Below are 19,299 nucleotides of genomic sequence, written 5' to 3'. Positions count from 1 at the left end.
AGTAGGCCACATGGCTAGTGGACCGAGAGCCAGTGTGGACAAAACCAGGAAGACGTGGGTTCAGGTTCTGCATCTGATTCACACTGGCTCCGCTGTGTGACTCTGGGCAAGTCCCTTACGCATCACTATTAGTCAGAACTCTGGCGTTCTCAGAATGTTTGGTCTCAGGATCCCATTCACACTCTTAAAAACTGAGAACTCCCCTCAATAATTCAAGAACATATATGTGGGTCACAGGTAGCAAAACTTGTATTAGAACGTAAACCTTTCAGCAGTTATTAGCAAAATAGCTTTGACCTTCTGGGCCCCACTTCTCCAAGTAATTAACGGCCTGAGCGTCCAAGTGGCCTCGGAGGGGCGGGGTGGGCCTGCATAGACTAGGGACGTGAGGTCTGGGACCTATTCCTCCAACCTAGCCCTTCCTGGGCCTCCCCGGGTCGGAATATAAACTCACTGAGGGCAAGGATTACTTGTGCCCCAAGCCCCTAGCCTGACACCCTGAGGGCACTGACTAGGTGTTTGGGAGCAAGATTCCTTTGGGAGTGACTGACTGACTGACTGACTGACTGACTGACTGACCGACCGACCGAAGAGCAAAAGGGGTCGGAGCTCCCCCAGGCATCCTTCAAGGCAGAGCCCCGGGCTGGACACCAGCTAGGGTAGATCCCCCGGGGCCTCCCACTTCCTCCTCACACTCCTTCCTCCCCACTCGCTCCTTTCCCTCCCTCCTCACCCCACCCCGGCTCCCCACCCCACCTCTACGGCCCGGGCCCAGGACAGCCAGAAGCAGCAGCTGGAGGGGCGGGGCGGAGCCGGCTCGGGCCGGAGCCAGGGCGGCCATTGGCTCGTCGGGGACCTGGGGCGGGGCCCGCGGAGGCGGAGCTGCTGGCCCGGGGCCTGGGAACAGCTCGGTCCCAGCTGCCGAGGCTCTTCGCTGCGGTGGTCGCCGCCCGTCCTACGCCGATCCGGACCTAGCCCAGGACTACCCGGCCGGGCTGCGAGCACCTCACCGTAAGTCCCTGGGGCGAGAGAGGACCGAGCGGGGCCGGTGTCCGGCAGGGAGGCACGGCGAGGTCCCCACGCCTGGCTACGGAATTTCCCTGGCTGGAGGGGGTCCCGGCCCGGCCCAAATCACGGCGGGAGGGGACGGAAAACGCCGAAGGACCCCCCCCCCAAGATCCTCCCGCCTCCTTCAGCGTTTTCCGTCCCTCCTCCTGCACTTCAGGGCTCCCCTCACTGTCCTTCCCGGAGCCTCCCCCGTCCCTCCCGGGCAGTCTTGCCCCTTCTCCCCTTGGGGATCTCCAAGGCTCCCTCCCAGCCTCCGGGCAGCCCTCCCGCTAAGCGCACGCTCCCGCGGCCCCTCCGCCCTCAGCCCGGGTGCCCGGCCCCGGCCTGGGCTGAGGCAGCCCCTCCCTCACCGCTCTCTGTCCGGCCCCAGACGGAGGGGGAGCGCGCCCCGTATTTTTAGCAAAGGGCTGAGGTGTGCGCCTATCTTTAGCCGTGCCCTGAAACAGATCCCGCCTGGGCTGGGCCGGGCTGGGCCGGGCAGGGCTGGGCTGGGCTGGGCTGGGCTGGGCTGGGCTGGCAGCGCCCTGCTGGGGGGCCGGGAGGGCGTCCAACAGAGAGGAATAGACGGTCCTTGGTGCTGCCGTCTCAGGAGGAAGCCTCAAGTTGGGGCGCCTTCATCGTCCTTCGTACTGGACCCCCGAACCCTCCGGGAAGCTCAGGTGGCAAGGGCGTTCCTCCTCTGCCGAGGCGCAGCTGGTGAAGTGCCGGGGTCTGGCCCCTGCAGTGGGGGTCTCATAGCCCCCCTCTCCATTCAAAAAAAAAAAAAAAAAAAAAAGGCACAGGCAAACGGAAGGCAGGCTCGAACTCGCAGCCCCCGCGCCAGGCAATCTCTTCTCCATGACACCCCTGGCCTCCATTCCCCCCTCCCGCCCACGGGTGGAACCCCACAAGGACCGGGACTCCAGAATTCTCGCCCCATTCCCAGGGCTCTCCGTTAAGGGGGGGCGCGTGGCGCCATCTAGTGGCCACCCTAAGTTAGCCGCTCCGGGTAAATTCTCATCCCGAAAAATCCCTGGATCCTGAAGAGAAGACTTTAGGAGTTAAGACGTGTGTGTGTGTGTGTGTGTGTGTGTGTGTGTGTGTGTGTGTGTGTGTGTGTGTCTGTGTCTGTGTGTGTGTGTGTGTGTGTGTCTGTGTGTGTGTGTCTCTGTGTGTGTGTGTGTCTCTGTGCGTGTGAGACAGAGAGACAGAGAGAGAATTCATGGGAAGGCGGTTTGGTGCTGGGTTACTGAGCCTGTTTCCTCCCCTCCTCCCTAACTTGAGGGAGTTGGATTCATCCAATCATACTGTAATGCCCCAATGGGGGTCATCTTCATAAGCTCCCAGGGCCAGAGTCGGAAGGAACCTTAGCCATGAGTCCAGTTTGATAGAACAGCAAGCTGAGATCAGGGAGCTTTAGACCGGCTTCTCCTAGGCCTCTCAGGTCATGAGTTGGGCAGAGCCTGAAGTTTGCCTCAGATCTCCAGCTCAGCACACTTTTCCCACCAGAAATTGTTCTGTTGTAAGGAGGGCAGGTTAATGTTAAACTTTCATTCATAAAGCTTTGGGGTAACAGGCAAGAATGGGGTAGAAACAGGCCCAACTTGGGGCTTGAGGGGATAGCTGGTCTAACCCCCTAGGAAAGCCCCCAAAGGCAAAGAGGCTTCCCAGGGTCACTCAGAGTAAGGGAGGGGGCCCAGCTCCTCTGTCTCCACATCCAGGGCTCCTTCCTCACCACCACCTGGTCCTCCCCCAGAGCCTGGTGGCCAGGTGGCCTGGCTTCCACAGGCCTCCTGCCCTCATCAGGTGTGATCCAGGTGACAGAGGCCTGCCTGGGGGTTTACACCCACAGGACAACTGGGAGGAACTGGTCAACAGCACCTCCCCACCCCACTCTTTCCCTGTTCAGCCCCACATCTGGAAATACGTGGACACATCTGGCCCAGAATGAGGCATCCATCTGCCAAGCGGTTCTGCCCACCCATGGACTTAGTTTGTTGTGGAAACGCTGGATCTCTGGGAACAGTCTGATAACCTGTCAGCTGAAAGACAGGAGGTAGCCACCTGCCTCTGCCTCTTCAGATGGGGGGGTGAGGGGGAGAGATCCTAAGACCTGAGCCCTAGAGCTAAAGGGGCTGGGGGTGGCACAGTGCAGACTTGGGGTGAACCTTACAGACCAGGCTGCTGAAGGGAGCAGAAGGGAGGAAGGCTCCTCACCAACAGGAAGAGTGGGCCCCGGCTCCGTGCCAGGATTTCAGGGCCGCTGGAGGTTTCCTGGCCTGACAGCTGTGGGGGCAGGACCTGGCCCCTCTGGCTAGGTCTCCCCTATAGTTTCCACTGTTCCACAAGCAGTCCCCACGGGTTAAGTCTGCTCGGTCATGTGCACCTTACCAATAAGCATATCTGATCTTTCGTGGGATCCCATGCTAATGAGGGCTTTGGGGAGCAAGGTGCCGGGGGCCTGGGTGGGCTCCCCCTGGGGGGCCTAGGTGGGCAGACAAAACTCTAGGCCATCCAAAAGTGCCGTCGTGCATGGCTTACACGCAGGGCAGAGGAGATAGCGTGTGGTGGAAGGAGCGTGGCCTGGATGAGGAGGAGCTGGGAGTCAAGAGGCCTGGCTACCGGTCAGCCTCTGCCACAGGCTTGCTGGGTTATCTCAAACAAGTCCCTTCTCTGCGGGCCTCGATTTCCTCCTCTACAATGAAGGGGTGATGCTAAATCCATAAAGTTTGCCTCCAACAGGCTCTACACTCCCTCAAGTTGTCTGGATTGTTCCTAGTTCCTTCCACCCTGACGTTCTAAGTTGTCTTCCTTCTGATTCTGATATTTCCGTGTTCTAGGATCTGAGGTCCCTCCCGTTGGCTGCTGGAAGACCAGAGGCACTCACTCTCAGTGGAATGAGCAGAAGGGTGGCTTTTCGTGGGGTCCAGGACAAGACAGCTCCCCACTGCGGCCCACACTCACTTGTTCTTCTCTTTCAGAGGGTGGCAACTTCCAGGCGTGTGGATCCTGGAGAATCCACTGAGGGAGCCAGGCAGAGAACCGCCTCCTCACGCCAGCCTGGAAGGACACCGGCCGCTGCTCTGCCCCACCCCACCCCCCGCAATTTCTAACTTTTCCTCAACTTGCTGACTTCTCCATCAACTCTGGTTCGGGTTAGCGCTTGCCGACTTTGAAAGGTCCAGCTCCCGTTGGTGGATGTACAAGGGGTGGGGAGGCTTGAGGACATCCACTCTCCAGCAGAAATCTAGCCGGACGTGGGAGCCAGTCCTTGCTCTGCTGAGCCCTTTGTGGATGGTGCAGTGATATGTCCACCAAGGTACCCATCTACCTGAAGCGGGGCAACCGCAGAGGGAAGAAAGAGAAACTGCGGGACCTGCTGTCGTCAGACATGATTAGCCCACCCCTGGGCGACTTCCGTCACACCATCCACATCGGCAACGGTGGCGAGGGCGACATGTTTGGCGACATCTCCTTCCTACAGGGCAAGTTCCACCTGCTACCTGGCACAGTGGGTGAGGGGCCTGAGGAGGAGGAAGACGGCACCTTCAACATCCCTTTCCCGTTTGCCCGGACGACCACGGTCTGCGGGCGGGAGCCCCGGGGGCTCTCTGATGGGCATTCCCCTCTCCTCAAGAATGCCATCTCCCTCCCAGTCATTGGTGGGCCCCAGGCCCTCACCCTGCCTTCAGCTCAAGCCCCGCCCAAGCCACCCCGCCTGCACCTGGAGACATCACTGCCGACCCCCCAGGAGAACGAGGGCTTGGAGATCTGGAGGACTCCGGAGACTGATTCTCCCCAGAACGGCTTCATGCCTGAGCAAGGCGAGGAACCATTCCTGTCCCAAGCCAGCTCCCTCCTTTCCCTCCACGTGGACCTGGGGCCTTCCATACTGGACGACGTGCTCCAGATCATGGACCAGCACCAAGACCTGGACAGAGTGGAGATCCCCACATAAACTCCCCTGGGGGGGACAGGACGGCGTGGTGGCATCAGACTTGGAGTGAGCTCAGATATGGCCAAGGATGCCTGCATTCATTACACACCCAGGCCTTCACTTCTGTGATTGTAGAGCAGATCATTTCTCACTCTTATACCTCAGCTCCCCCCATTTTGTCCCATGGGAAGAAAGAAGTTTTGAGGGAGACCGCAGAAAAGCTCTTTGCACTCCTTGGGACAAAGGGGTGCCAGGAAAGCACCCCGTTCTCGCTGAGACTGCCTCAGCTCTGTTCTCAGATACCCCAGCTGGCAGACTTTTCATAGTCGGAGGCGGAGGGGACCACCTCGTTCTTCCTTCCCTCAGCCAGGGCAAGGATGAGCAGGAGATATATTCTTGCGTGACTTGCAGGACAGAGAAGGCTCCAGAAAGGATTGCGGGAATCCACCCAGCTCTGGGCGGGGGTGGGGGGATACCCACACTCTAGACTCAGCTTACCCCCTGGGGAGGACCTTGCAGGCAATATGGGTGTAGTGCCAGCCCCTTCCCTGTGCCCCCTCTCCTGACTTATGGTGAGCTGTGATTGCAATAAACCATGCTGGATTGGTGACAGCCCCTTCGGCCTCAACCTCCTTCCCTTTCTCCCCATCTCGGGTCTGCTTTGACACTAACCAGCTTGGCTTTAATAACCAGATACTATGGAGCTGGCCAAACGGGTAGAAGATACAGGCAAAGGCCTGTATGCCATTTCTAGTCAAAGGATCTAGAAGTCGTCTAGCTTAGCTCCCTCATTTTACAAATGAGGAAAGTGAGGCTCGGGTTTACAGGACTTGCCAGAAGTACGTGGCAGAATGAGGACTCCCGGCCAGCTTTTCCAGTGACGAACCAGACTGTCACCTAACCTCCCCAGCTCTGCCTGCCTCTCAACTCTCTGCATCGGCTCTATGAGCAAATCAGTGCGGAACCAAGCTCTGGGAGAGCGGGGAGCATGTCTTATTTCTCTTGATTTCCTCCCTAGCATACATAGGGCCTTGAATGCAGCAGGCATTTAATAAACGTCTCCTGAATATAGGAAATGAGTAATGAGACACGGGTCAGATGCAGAGTGCAGCCTGGGAGGTGGGATACAGTGCAAAAGACCCTAGATTTGAACTCAGAACTCGTGGATCTGGACCTCCGTGGGCAAGCCAGTAGCCCTCTCTGGGCTCCTTGGGCTCAAAGTCCCTCCCAGCATCCTTTGCCTTGTGACCCCTTGTGTTGACCTTGAAGCAGGCAGGCTTCCCCAAAGCCTCATCCTCTCTTTGGGTGGTTTCCTTCACTGTTAACAGCTTCCCTCTGTTTCCTGTCCCCCTCGTCACGCAGCGCCTGTTCCCTCCAGCTGGGCCGCCGGTTCCTCTGTGGATCCTGCTGAGCCCCGATAACAGCCGCCATCCCCTTCTGTGCCCGCTAGTCCTCGAGTGGATGGCGGCTGCCAGGACAACAGCGGATTCTGGCTTTCCTCAGGAGCCCCAGGCCTTGCAGACAAGGGCAGCCCTGGAGATGAGAGGATGTGGGGTGAGAGAAGGCTTGGGTTGAGAGGAGGCTCCCTGCCCTAACGAAGGAACCCTACCGAAGCTGGTCTTAGGCATAACCTACCTGCAAGCTGACCCAATGGCAGGAACAGCTGTTACACCACATCTTGTGTGCACTTCAATTCCACCATTTTTTTGTGGGCAATACATGAATCTGGGTGATGCTTTACCTGCCAAAAGCCTGTTTACAAGTAGACTTAGTTCCGTACTAATTTGTCACTTGACTTACAAGTGACTGGAAAGTAAGGCCAGTGGCAGGAATTCTTTGGAGGCCAAGATACACTTATCCTTGCGTGGTGTCCCATAAGACCTCCACAGAGGCCCTACCCAACCAGAGCCTTCACATTTTGTGGGGACCCAGCATCGGTTCTCACCCCCTAGCCACCACCTCCTCGGTCACACAGCTGTTACACCACATCTTGTGTGCACTTCAATTCCACCATTTTTTTGTGGGCAATACATGAATCTGGGTGATGCTTTACCTGCCAAAAGCCTGTTTACAAGCGACTGGAAAGTAAGGCCAGGAGGCCTTTAAAAAGAAGTCAAGTCTACCCAAAGGTGTGTTGTCCTAATGCCCAATGCCTGCTTCCTTCGAGGATCCTAGCGCTCAAACTAAAGGGCACCTGAGGCCTTCCCGTCCAGCCCCCTCCTTTGACAGAGAAGGAGACAGGCCCAAAGAGAGGGGGGGACTGGCCCGGGGTCATGGGATTCAAATCCAGATCCATTTCCCAACAATCATTGCACTGACCTCAACCACCCTGGAGTGGTGCCTCCCTGGCTTAGAGGTTAGGCAGTCAGGCCTGGCTGCCTGGAGGCGGGCCCGGATGGCCACATTCACCCACTCCTTGGCCAGAGCCACTGTGTCCACGTTTTCTCCGTGTAGATTTGGACACCGTTTGTACTGAGCAGGCAAAGTGCCAGGAGGGAGTGCCCTTGCAGCAGATGGGTCATTCCGGTGGGGTCCCCACTCTGGAAAGGCCACTGAGTCTCTGAGTGCCTGAAGGCCCTTGGGATGGAGAGGTAAACTAGCCAGACCTGATGTGCCAGGTTTTCTGTTCCCAGGTCCCTCCAAGTCTCAGACATTTTTTATGTTTGAAGGACCCTCCCGGCTTACTTAAAAAAATCTGCAGATGGGACAGGATTCCCGAAATGGGAAGAGGAAGAATGAATACCCCTTTGCACTTTTCACTCCCTTGACATCATGGACTTAGATCCTCCTCACCGCCCCTCCGTTATCAGTTGTGCCCTCTGCCCCCTACACATACACACCCCTCCCCTCCTCCAGCTAAGAATACCTGAGACCCTCTGAGCGTGGACGGTCCATAGAGGATCATTTCCCTATTTTGGGGAGAGGACCACAGAGAATGTGCGTGGCAGTGGTGTTGCCCACGGCCACTATTTCTGGTCTGCCTTCTCTCTTCCTACCTTCTCTGACATAGACCAGACCAATCAGGGCTGCCCAGCTCTTAGCAGGCGCCTGGCCTGTACCTGGGTGGAGGCTGAGTTGTGGTTGTTTTTTTGTTGTTCAGTCATATCTGACTCTCCATAACCCCATTTGGGATTTTCTTGGCAAAGATACTGGAGTGGTTCCATCTCCTTCTCCAGCTCATTTGACAGATGAGGAAACTGAGGCAAACAGTTAAGTGACTTGCCCAGGCTTATTAGTAAATGTCTGAGGCTGGATTTGAACTGGGGAAGCGGTCTTCCTGGCTCCAGGCCTGGCTCTCTGTGCGCTGTGGCGCCCCCTAGCTGCCCTGTGATTTTTACTAGGGTCTTATTTGACCTGCCCTGGGAAATGACTTTCTTTTTGAATGGACTTCTTGTCAACAGAAGGAGGATCACGGGAGGGATGGCAAGCCATTGTCAACACTGTCTTGGTAGAGGCCAAGACAGCAGGCTTCTCAAAGGCGCAGATGATCCAAATCCAGGAAGGAGAGCTCACCCTGGGGCACAGGGTCCAAACAGATCCTGACCAGTGAAAATGCTAGGTCTAATTTAAAAAGATGACATTCAATAAGGATAAATATGATCGTCTTAGCTTGGACTCAGAAATCAACTTCACAAGTCAAAAGATGAGGAAGAGTGGACAGCAGTTTGAAAAAGATATGAAGGTTTTAGTGGACCATAAGCTCAGTGGGTAGAACACTTAGCCTGGAATCAGGAAGACTCATCTTCCTAAGTTCAAATCCAGCCTCAGACACTTACTAGCTGGGTGACCCTGGGCAAGCCACTTCACCCTGTTTGCCTCAGTTTCCTCATCTGTCAAATGAGCTGGAGAAGGAAATGGAACCCCTTCTGTATCTTTGCCAAGAAAACCCCAAATGGGGTCACCAAGAGTCAGACATGACTGAAAATAATCACTAGTGACCATGGGCCCTGTTAGGAGAGACATCTGTGTCAGGACTAGAGGTCATTGTCTCACAGCTCTGCCATGGTCAGACCACACTGAGTCAGGCTCAGGTCTGGGGGCCATATTTTAGGGAGGATGTTGATAAATTGGAGTGTTCAAAGGAAGGCAACCAGCATAGCAAAGGGCCTCCCCGCGCCTTCTGACCCCAAATGCAGGGTTCTACTCACTCCACCTTGCAACGCCACTGGAGTCGGTCCCTTTGCAAGATGTTCATTCCCCTTTACCTAGGAAGAAAAGTATGAAGGGCCAAATGGGCCAGACTGCAGCAGAGAGAAGTTGGCCATCCAGAGCCCTACCTGGTTACTAGGGCCTCTGAGAGGAGGACTCTTGCCTGCCAAGGACCCCCACGAACACTCAGAGACCCTTCTCTTTCAGCTACTGTCCAAGCCGACTTGCTGTATTCTTCTAATCTTCCATCTCACCATCCAAGTGCAGTCTGTCTGTCCATGACATATTCAGATGGACCAGTTCTGTGGGCTTGGAACAATGCTGAGTTCTTCTTTCTAAAACAAGTAATAATCTGATAGGGGTTGAGCCAAGCAGCAGAAAGCTGGCCTGGGAGAAGGAAGATGCCTCTGGTACATAATGTGGCACAGTGGGTAGAGAGAGCTCTGGGCCAAGAGTCAGAAAGACCTGAGTTCAAATCCAGCCGCAGATACTTACTAGTTGTGTGGCTCTGGGCAAGTCACTTAACCTCTCAGTGAGTCAATGAGCATTTATTAAGCACCTAATATGTGCCAGGCACTGGGGATACAAAAAGACAAAAAACAATCCCCGTCCCTGAGGAGTTTATAACCTGACCAGGGAGACAACATGTGAACAAATATGTTCAATCAAGATTCTATACCGGATAAATTGGAGATAGTCACCAGAGGGAAGGCATCAGAATAAAAAGGGATTGGGAAAGGCCTCCTGTAGAAGGTAGGACCAGCATCTGATGATGTTGGTGTGTAGGGCGGAGACTTGTGGAGTCTCCCATTTAAAGGGCCTTGGAGCATGGAGATGGGAGAAAGGGTTACCTCAGTTTACCCAAAACACATACATAATAAAGGCAGAAGTGTGATGAGTGACACCAATGGGATACAATGAGTGGGCTTCAAGGAGGAACTCCTTGGGAAACATGGCACCAAAGATACTGACAGAGAGGGATCCCCCTGAGAAGGGAGCTGGGTCACGCGTGCAGTGAGAGCAAGTGATGGATAGCCGCCGTGTGCCCCTGGGCGCCACGCAGCCAAGGCAGCACAGCTGAAAGACACCAGGTTTGGAGGCAGGACCTGAACACAGACCCTGCTGTGACTCTTGCTGAGTAGCCTCTCTGGGCCTCGGTTTCTTCCTATGTAAAATGAGGGGTTTGGACTGAATGCTCCCTCAAGTCCTTTCCAGCTCTAAATCTTAAAATCCCAGAAACCGGCAGGATCCCAATTTCTGATGTTAACGCCTTTGACAGAACTTGGGTGGCAAGAACTTCCTCTTTTGGGGGACAACCTTTGCAAAGGTGTGGAGGCCAGAGATGGGACAGTGAATATAAGGATGTCAAGTAGACCAGTTTAGTTGGAACACAGTTTGTGGAGGCTAGAAACACAAAATCCATCTGGGACTGGGCCCTGGGGCTGTATCGTGAGAACTGGGAGTCAGAAGGCCAGGGCTCCGGTCCTCAGCCAGCTGTGTCTCTTTGTATTAGACACAACCCCTACTTGCCTCGTTTTCCCCCAACCCATAAAAATCAGCTGGTTGGACCAAAGGTTCCTTCAATTCAGTGAGTATGAGTCCGATCAGACCAACCTGGGCCTCTTGGCGCCCCCTGGTGTCTGATACTACAACACTAAGTGACCTACAGGAATTGGGTCATGCTAGCCATAAGTACAATCTGGCTCCAGAGTTCAGGAGGACACACACTGTCCTCTCCTCTCTCATCCTGTCCACGCGCCTCTCGGCGGCTTAGTTTACTTAGTGCGTTAATTTACCTCCCAAATGCCTTTCCCTGCAACGGGAAGAATCTAAATAAATTACACACCAGCATATCGGTCTCTCTGAAGCACACCTCCTTCTGCAGCCACAGTCCACCACTTCCATCCTGACAGGTGGGAGTAATGCTCAACCCCAGTCCTCTGAAGCTGCGAGTGACTACTGCACTGAGTTCAGAAGCCCATCAGTGGTGTTTTCCTTTGCGTTACTGTGGTCATTCTGCATTTCTTCTCTTGTTGCCGCATACTGCATTTCTGCATGCACTCCTAGGAGCCCAGGCTCCTGAGTGTCTCCAGATTCCTCACATTCATCATTTCCTATTGCACCGTAATAGCCCTTTGTGTTCTGAGGTGTCAGTGTGGCCAGTCCGTGGGCACCCACATCAGGGCCATTTCTAGCGCTGCTCTGAGTATTTCTGTACCTAGGGCTCTTTACTCTTTATTAGTTTCACTGAATTTGGCTTTCTTCCTCTTCTTTTATTCTTTGGAAGGGGTGGAGGATGGGAGATACAGTGGGAAATATAAGTGATGTAAAAATAGAAGCTGTCAACACAACAAAAAAAAGGTATTTAAAGCCTCCAAAAGAGCCCCTGGTGAGACCTCAGCTGGAGTAATGGGTTCAGCTCTGGGTGTCGGCGTTTAAAAAGGATGTCAATCAGCTGGCAAGCATCCCCGGGGAAGGCAACCAGCATGGGAGGGGCTATAGGAAGAGCTATTGAAGAAACTGGCAGTATTCGTCCTGGAGAAGGGGGAATTTGGTGGGGGGAGGGCATGATAGCTGTATTCAAGAATCTGAGGAGCTGTGGAAGAGGCATTAGTCTAGTCCTACTCAGACCTAAAGGGTGGGTGGGTAGTGCAGTGGATAGCATGCTGGGCCTGGAGTCAGAAAGACTTCACCTTCCTGAACTCAAATCTAGCCTCAGACACGTACTAGCTGGGTGACCCCAGGCAAGTCACTTCCCCCGTTTGCCTCAGTTTCCTCATCTGTAAAATGCGCTGGAGAAGGAAATGGCAAACCACTCCAGTACTGATCTTTGCCAAGAAAATCCCAAGTAGGGTCCCGATGAGTTAGACACGCCTGAAATGCCCTCTAGTGGGCAGTACTAGGAACAACAGGAGGGAAGGGTTAAAGAATCAGACTCTTCTGTGCAAAGAAAGATTTCCTGAGTTCAGTTTGAGGTATCCACTGTGGAATGGGCCACCTCCAGAGCTAGTGAGTTCCCCATCCCTGGAGGTCTTCCAGGAAAAGCTGTTTGATTACTTGTAGATGAGATTCCTGATCATATATGGGTTAGACTAGAATTCAGAACTTCTTAAACTGTAGGTCAAAAATTTGGCAACGGTAAAAGGTTTCTGAACACGCAATAACCAAAAATTAACTAAAAACCAAACATATAATGAATCCGAGGTGTTTTTGTCAGCCCCTGCCTGTCTTCACTGTAGCATTGGTTCTGAACACAGAGCATGCACACTTTGCACTGTGCGTGCCCTCTGGCCACCCAACACCACCCAACACTGCTGAAACCAAAAACAGGTGTGAGCAGAAAAAGTTTACGAAGCCCAGGACTAGAGGACCCCAGGAGTCCCTTCCAATTCCGAAACTGTTATTCTTGCACCTGAAACAAGCGAGGTCTGGCCTCCAAGATTAGATTTAGAGTTTGAAAGGGGCCCTAGAAGTCATCAAATCCGATGTAGATTCAGGTTCTGCCATTTATAAATACTAGCTAATGTTTCTATTGCAATTACTATGTGCTAGGCACTTTAAAATGATCTCATGTGATCCTTACAACAACCCTACCAGGTAAGTGTTGTTATCCCCATTTTGCAGATGAGGAAACTGAGGCAAACAGCAGTAAGTGACATGGCTAGTGTCCGAGGCCAGCTGTGAACTCAGGTCTTCCTGACTCCAGTCCCAACACTCTATCCATTGTATCCACCTATGCTAATAATGATACTTCCAACCTCATTATACCACTCTTCTATAATGTATGGAGCTAAAAGGGGGCTCAAAATTATCTGATACAAACCCTTCATTTTACAGACTGGCTTACCCAGGACTGTATGCCAGTAGGTGGGAGAGCTGGCCTTCTAAGCCAGGTTCTCCCAGCTCTTTCTACCGTACCCAAGGATGTGGGGGTGATGTCTATGCACATCTTAGCTTTGCCCAAACCTGCCAGCTGTAAGTACTCTCTCCTTCTAGACATTTTATACATACATACATACATACATCCTCTGGACGTTTTGCACATGCATGCATACATACACACACATGTACACATACATACAAATACACGTATCTTTAATTAAAGGGAGTTTGATGCCTGGGCAGATTTGGTGACTCTTCTACCAAGCTGTTAATTCTCTTTTCAATTCTTTCCTCCGTAGCTCTCATTTCATTTGTTAAAAAAAAGTTTTTAACTCTTAAAAAAAAAACAAAAAACAAAACTCTTGCTTCATCTTTTCCAGGAATTCTAGTTGAATTTGTACCCAGGTTGTGTTTTTCTTTTTCTTTTCTTTTCTTTTTTTGCTTTTTAAAAAATTATTTATTTTTAGTTTTCCACATTCACTTCCATAAGATTTTGAGTTTTAAATTTTCTCTTCCTCCCTTTCTTCCCCCCTCCCCAAGACAGCATGTAATCTGATATAAGCTCTACTTATACATTCATATTAAGCATATATTCACATTAGTCATGATGTATAGAAGAATTAGAACTAATGGGAGGAACCACAAGAAAGAAGAAACAAAACAAAACAACAAAAGAAAAAGAGAGCAAATAGTATGCTTCCATCTGCATTCAGACTCCTAAGATCTTTCTCTGGATGTGGATAGCAGTTTCCATTATGAGTCTTTTGGAGTTGTTTTAGATCCCTGCATTGCTGAGAAGAGCTAATTCTATCAAAGTCAGTCATCCCACAATGTGGCTATTACTATGTACAATGTTCTCCTGGTTCTGCTCACTTCACTCTGCATCAGTTCATATAAGTCTTTCCAGGTTTTTCTGAAGTCTGCCTGCTCATCATTTCTTATAGCACAATAGTATTCCATTACATTCATATTCCACAACTTGTTCAACCATTCCCCAATTGATGGGCATGCCCCCAGTTTCCAATTCTTTGCCACCACAAAAAGAGCTGCTAGAAATAGTTTTGTACATGTGGGTCCTTTTCCCATTTGTGTGATCTCTTTGGGATACAGCCCTAGAAGTGCTATTGCTGGGTCAAACGGTATGCACATTTTTGTAGCCCTTTGGCCATAGTTCCAAATTGCTCTCCAGAATGGCTGGTTTAGTTCACAACTCCACCAACAAGTCACTGGTGTTCCAATTTTCCCACATCTTCTCCAACATTTATCTTTTTCCTGTTTTGTCATGTTGGCCAATCTGATAGGTGTGATGTGGTACCTCAGAGTTGTTTTCATTTATATTTCTTTAATCAATAGTGATTTAGAGCATTTTTTCAAATGACTATAGATAGCTTTGATTTCTTCCTCTGAAAACTGCCTAGTCATATCCTTTGACCATTTCTCAATTGGGGAATGACTTGTATTCTTATAAATTCAACTCAGTTCTCTATATATTTTAGAAATGAGGCCTTTATCAGAGACCCTGGTTAGAAAAATCGTTTCCCTCCTAATCTTGGTTGCATTGGCTTTATGCAAAAACTTTTCAATTTAATGTAATCAAAGTCATCCATTTGGCATTTCATAATGTTCTCTATCTCGTTTGGTCATAAATTTTTTCCTTCTCCATAGATCTGATAGCTGAACTATTCCTTGCTCTCCTACTTCGCTTATAGTATCAGTCTTTACATCTAAATCAAGTACCTATTTTGACTTTATCTTGGTATAGGGGGTAAGATGTTGGTCTATGCCTAGTTTTCAGTTTTCCAGTTTTCCCAGCAGTTTTTGTTAAATGGTGATTTCTTATCCCAGAAGCTGGAGTCTTTGGGTTTATCAAATAGTAGATTACTATAGTCATTGACTGTTGTGTCTTGCACACCTAATCTATTCCGCTGATCCACCACTTTCTTTCTTTCTTTTTTTTTTTTTTTTTGCTTTTTTGGTGAGGCAATTGGGGTTAAGTGACTTGCCCAGGGTCACACAGCTAGTTAAGTGTTATGCGTCTGAGGCTGGATTTGAACTCAGGTCCTCCTGAATCCAGGGCCAGTCAGGTTGTGTTTTTCTTGAGGCTTTGACTGGAAATGTTTTGGAGTCATTCTCTTCTTCTGCCTTGGCAGCAGCATCAGTCACCATAACAGCCTTTTATAGTGGGATCCTTTTTTTTTTTTTTTTGCTTACTTTCCAGCCTATTTCCTGGCTTCAGGCCTGTGTTGGGGCCGGACTCTATGCAATTCTAGAGGGAACATCTGAACTGGCCCTGTTGCTGCTTTCTTAGGGTACTGAATGTTGTGTTATTCCAGGATCTCAGGGACAATTCAAGCTGGACACCCACAAGCTTTCAGTGCTCCCAAAGTGGTCTAATCCAAAGCAAAAGCTAATTGCTGTCCTCCTCAGCCCAGCCCAGCCTACCCCAAATCTGAGCTCTGTAAGTTCCTGACCACAGTTGGGGTCTCAGCAATAGCAGAGGCTGCCAGCAGCCTCCTGACAGCCAGCTGAAAAGCTCGCTGAGTTCAGAGTGACAGAATTATAGGCTCCTCCTCAGTATGAGATTCCTGCCCTGGTTATTCTTCTGCAGGCTGGGCTAGAAGCTAGATATGAGATCCTGCTCTCCTCCTGAGATCTGAGCCGTACCAGTGGTGCTACTGCTGCTGCCTGAACTTGCTTCTCTCTAAATATACCAACTGAGGCCCTCAACTCTTCCTTATCCCAGAATGCCATCCCTGATGGCATACGGGTCCCCTCCTCCATCCACCTTGATCTGTGACCTGGAACTCGGTAGTATTGGCACCTGTTCCTGCCCTGCACTCAGGAGCGAGTCTGACCTCCTCTCACCCTGGTCCACAACACTGGAATGCTTCCGGCCAGACCCCTTTCTGTCTGTCTCCCTAGATCAAACTGGGCTGGTAAAACAACTCACTGTGACTTTTTTCTTGGATTTCTCCATCCGGATTGGATCCGGCACATTTTCTACTTCTGCTGGGGGAAGGCAGGGCCAGGCCACACTGCAATGCTGGCTGTGAGGCCTCCTGCTACTCTGCTATCTCGGTTCCTCCACTCTAAGGGAACACAACATTCACAGGGAAGCGGTGGCCCAGAGAGCATCATTTGGGTCTTGGAAGTTTCAGAACAGCGAGTAAAGTCTGTTGTACAAACAGTCAGAGAACTCATCCTTTTGAGGAACAGCAGAGTATGGATTGATTACTGTTCCCAGCACAGTCAACTAATAAACATTAAATAAGCACATACTGGACTATATACCAGGTACTGTGCTAATGCTGAGGATGCTAAAAGACAGTCCCTGCTGTGAAGGGACTTACTGTTTAACGGGGGGAGACAATGTGCAAACAACTATGAACCATTAAATTAATTATGGGAGAAATTGGAGATAATCAACATGAAGAAGCCAGTGGCATTAAAGGGCGATCCCGAAGGCTTTAAGCAGAAGGTGGGAATATTGAGGTCTGAGAGGTTTAGAGACCCCCTCAAAGAGCAGCGTATAGGACAGGATCGTCTGGAAGGAATTCACAGACTCAAGCATTCTTTAAGTCAAGGTGGCAAAGATTTATTGTTATGCTATACAGCGGGCAGAGGTCCTTAGGGAACTTGCAACCTAACAGGAATGATGCTAAATGTTATAGAGGAAAAGTAGTGAATCATGAGCCAACTATGCTAATTAGGTGATACCATACAACTACGTCACTCACTACCGGAAACCTCAGGGATGGGGGAAGAGAGGGTTCCCAAAGGCTGTATTTTTGGTCTGTTACGTCTGTAACAAGATACCTTCGGGAGTTGACGTCTTATCGCTTGACCTTCGGATTGTATACATAACTGTGGGCATCAGCACTTGATCAGTTCCACTCGTACAAGATAGCCCTGGTTATAGAAGCAAAATTCTACGGCGGTCAGCTTGCTCTTGTAACAGGGAGAGACGGTTCACCTCAATGGGCCCACGTATGAGTTACTGCCAGAGATAGGGTCCTTGAGCTGGAGGGAAACTGCCAGGGACAGTGTTTCTGAGACCAGGGAGAAACTGGGATCGAAGCACAGGCACCCAAGTGCCCCGTCAGAGGTAAAAGTCATCAACTGGGGAAGGGGGGATACCAGCGGCAGAAACTTGGCCAGAGCCTATCCCGGTGTGTCTAGGGCTGCCTCCCTGCCACGAATCTACCTAGCCAGAGCCCAAGGCAGGGAAGCACGGTCAGAGGCAGAGGGTGGGGAGGTACAAGGTAGCCCTCAGCAGCATTGCAAGAAGATGGTCAGAGGGCATCGAATCCAATCACCCTGTACTTGAAAGTGGGTCAGTGTCGGCAAAAGTTCGTAAGATTCTAGATTCTAGGCCTGAAAGGGAGCTTAGCGGTCATCTGGTCCCAAATCCTCATTTTACAGCTGAGGAAACTGAGGCCCAAAGAAATCACCCTTAAGTGGTGCTTTTAATGGCCAGTAGTAAATTATTTCTAGGATTTTATCTCTGGTTCTGTGACTGCAAATTCAATTCCACTGAGCATCAATAAATCTTTTTTTAACTTTAGGGGGTTTTTTCCCCAAAATTAAAAATTATAAATCAGAGGGTTTGGGCAGCTAGGTGGGGTAGTGGATGAGCACCAGCTCTGGAGTCAAGAGGACCTGAGTTCAAATCTAGCCTCAGACATTTGACACTTCCTAGCTATGTGACCCTGGACAAGTCACTCAACCCCGACTGCTTCGAAGCTAAATAAATAAATAAACAGATAAACAAACAAACAAATAAATAAGAGAGTCTGAATGGTTAACAACAATGCTGTTTGTCCTTCCTTCTGGGAGAGGACCATGACATCAGGGAGGTGATGCCAGGACATGCAGGTGAATTGGGCTTAAATGATTTTGCAGAGCTGGGGACTACGAGTGGTGAATATTGCCGCTGCTGTCAGACACTGCTGAACCTCTTTCTTCTCTTTCCTTTTAATTCTCTTGTTAACGAGAGATGGCTGGCTGGGTAGGAGGGGAAAAGTGAGGAGGGTGAGCGACTGCACCTCAGAAATCGGCAATCCCTATAAACCAGAGCTTGATTTTATTTTTTTTTAATTGACTAGATTTTAAAAGTGTAAATAATCAGATTTCAATTAAAAATGTTTGTGCAAACTTTTTCCCCCTGGAAAGTCCGGTTGTTAAACGTTCCCAGCAATCCCCTGGTTATATTCGGAAATGAAATTGCTGTGAAAACGGGAGGAAACACGCACGTATACAAACACATACAAAGGAGATACAAAGTAACCAGGCCCGAAGACTGTATAAAATTAGAACAATGTAACTTTAAACTGGCGCATCCTAACAAGAGATCAAAGCGATGGCTGTGCCCGCAAATTCCCGGGAGGAGGAGGTGGGCGGGGGGGGGGCGGGGGGCACAGGTCTCAGGGAGCAGACGGAGTTTTGCCCTTCTGTATATGCCCAGCTTTTAGCAGCGTCTGGTAAACAGTAGACGTTTAATAAATGCTGGCTTGCCTGGGGACTCCCGCCCACTGCAGAGGGAAAAGTTCAGGTTATTGTTTTTAATTGCAATTATGTTTCCCTACTCGCTCCCGCCTTGGTCGTCCCTTTCACAACTGGGGAGCCCCCAGAGGACCCTGGAGGAGAAGGGAAAAACGACCACCCCGCTCCCCAGCAAACGGACTCACTCGCCGTCCCGAGGACGCTTTGCTGGGGATGCAGCGCGCCTGCGTCGAGAGACTTGAACAGGCTCGAACGCAGCGCGTGCACATTGGCTTGGTTCTGTTTCCTCTTAGCCGGCACGGTCTCAGCTCTTGCTAATAGGAAAATGGGTCCCTGGTCTACCTTGCGGCGCTTGCGTGGTTGAGCTGGGGGGGGGTAGGGGTAGGGGAAGAGCGGAAGATGGCCGACCTTTCTGGCGCCTGCGCGTTGGGGCGGGGAACTACGCGCTGGCTTCGACGTAAGGGCGTGGGAGACGGGGGGGGCTTCTGTTGGGGGCGGGGGGGGGGGGGGGGGGGGGCTGGCGAGATCTTTGGACTCGGCGCCTGCGCGCTGTGTCCGCGTTGCGGGCCCGGCCCCAGTGCTAGTGTGCTAGCGCGGGAGCAGCCTCGCTTTCCCGGCCGTACGCCTGCGCGCTGGGGTCGCAGAGGGGGCGGGGGCGAGGAGGGGAGCGCGCGGGCGCGCGCTCCGGCCTGGACGCCTGCGCACTGCGGCCCCGGGGGCTCCCGGGCTGAGGGAGAGGAGGAGGGAAGATGGCGGCCGTGGTGGAGAATGTAGTGAAGCTG

The 19,299-nt window shown here is 51.5% G+C and overlaps 2 protein-coding genes across 5 annotated transcripts in view; both read left to right on the top strand.

The window, feature by feature from the left end:
* Window positions 1–904: 904 nt before the first annotated feature.
* Window positions 905–5,600, top strand: CDC42EP2 (CDC42 effector protein 2). 4 transcript variants are annotated; one of them, XM_027856355.1, is made up of 3 exons: window positions 907–1,011; window positions 2,957–3,103; window positions 4,029–5,600. In XM_027856355.1, exon 3 carries the CDS (start codon window positions 4,355–4,357, stop codon window positions 5,003–5,005), a length of 651 nt encoding a protein of 216 aa, XP_027712156.1. In that variant the 5' UTR covers window positions 907–1,011; window positions 2,957–3,103; window positions 4,029–4,354; the 3' UTR covers window positions 5,006–5,600. The 4 variants fall into 4 exon arrangements, with proteins under 4 accessions (XP_027712153.1, XP_027712156.1, XP_027712154.1 ...); XM_027856353.1 differs by having other exon boundaries at window positions 3,888–5,600; XM_027856352.1 differs by lacking the exon at window positions 2,957–3,103 and having other exon boundaries at window positions 905–1,011.
* Window positions 5,601–19,218: 13,618 nt separating this feature from the next.
* Window positions 19,219–19,299, top strand: part of DPF2 (double PHD fingers 2) — an 11,385-nt gene continuing 11,304 nt past the window's right edge. Inside the window, exon 1 of the mRNA XM_027856082.1 lies at window positions 19,219–19,298. Coding sequence (XP_027711883.1) covers window positions 19,267–19,298 — 32 coding nt within the window. The 5' untranslated portion in view covers window positions 19,219–19,266. The remainder of the gene's footprint in view (window position 19,299) is intronic.

Source organism: Vombatus ursinus, unplaced genomic scaffold, assembly GCF_900497805.2.
Source record: "Vombatus ursinus unplaced genomic scaffold, bare-nosed wombat genome assembly UNPS02011369.1, whole genome shotgun sequence".
Classification (NCBI taxonomy): Eukaryota; Metazoa; Chordata; class Mammalia; order Diprotodontia; family Vombatidae; genus Vombatus; species Vombatus ursinus.
The sequence above is the reverse complement of the archived record's forward strand: the minus strand, read 5'-3'. Positions and strand labels throughout refer to the sequence as shown.

Bases quoted from the DNA above. Each gene is read 5' to 3' on its own strand.
- CDC42EP2 (XM_027856352.1), top strand. From the start codon at position 4,355: ATGTCCACCAAGGTACCCATCTACCTGAAGCGGGGCAACCGCAGAGGG.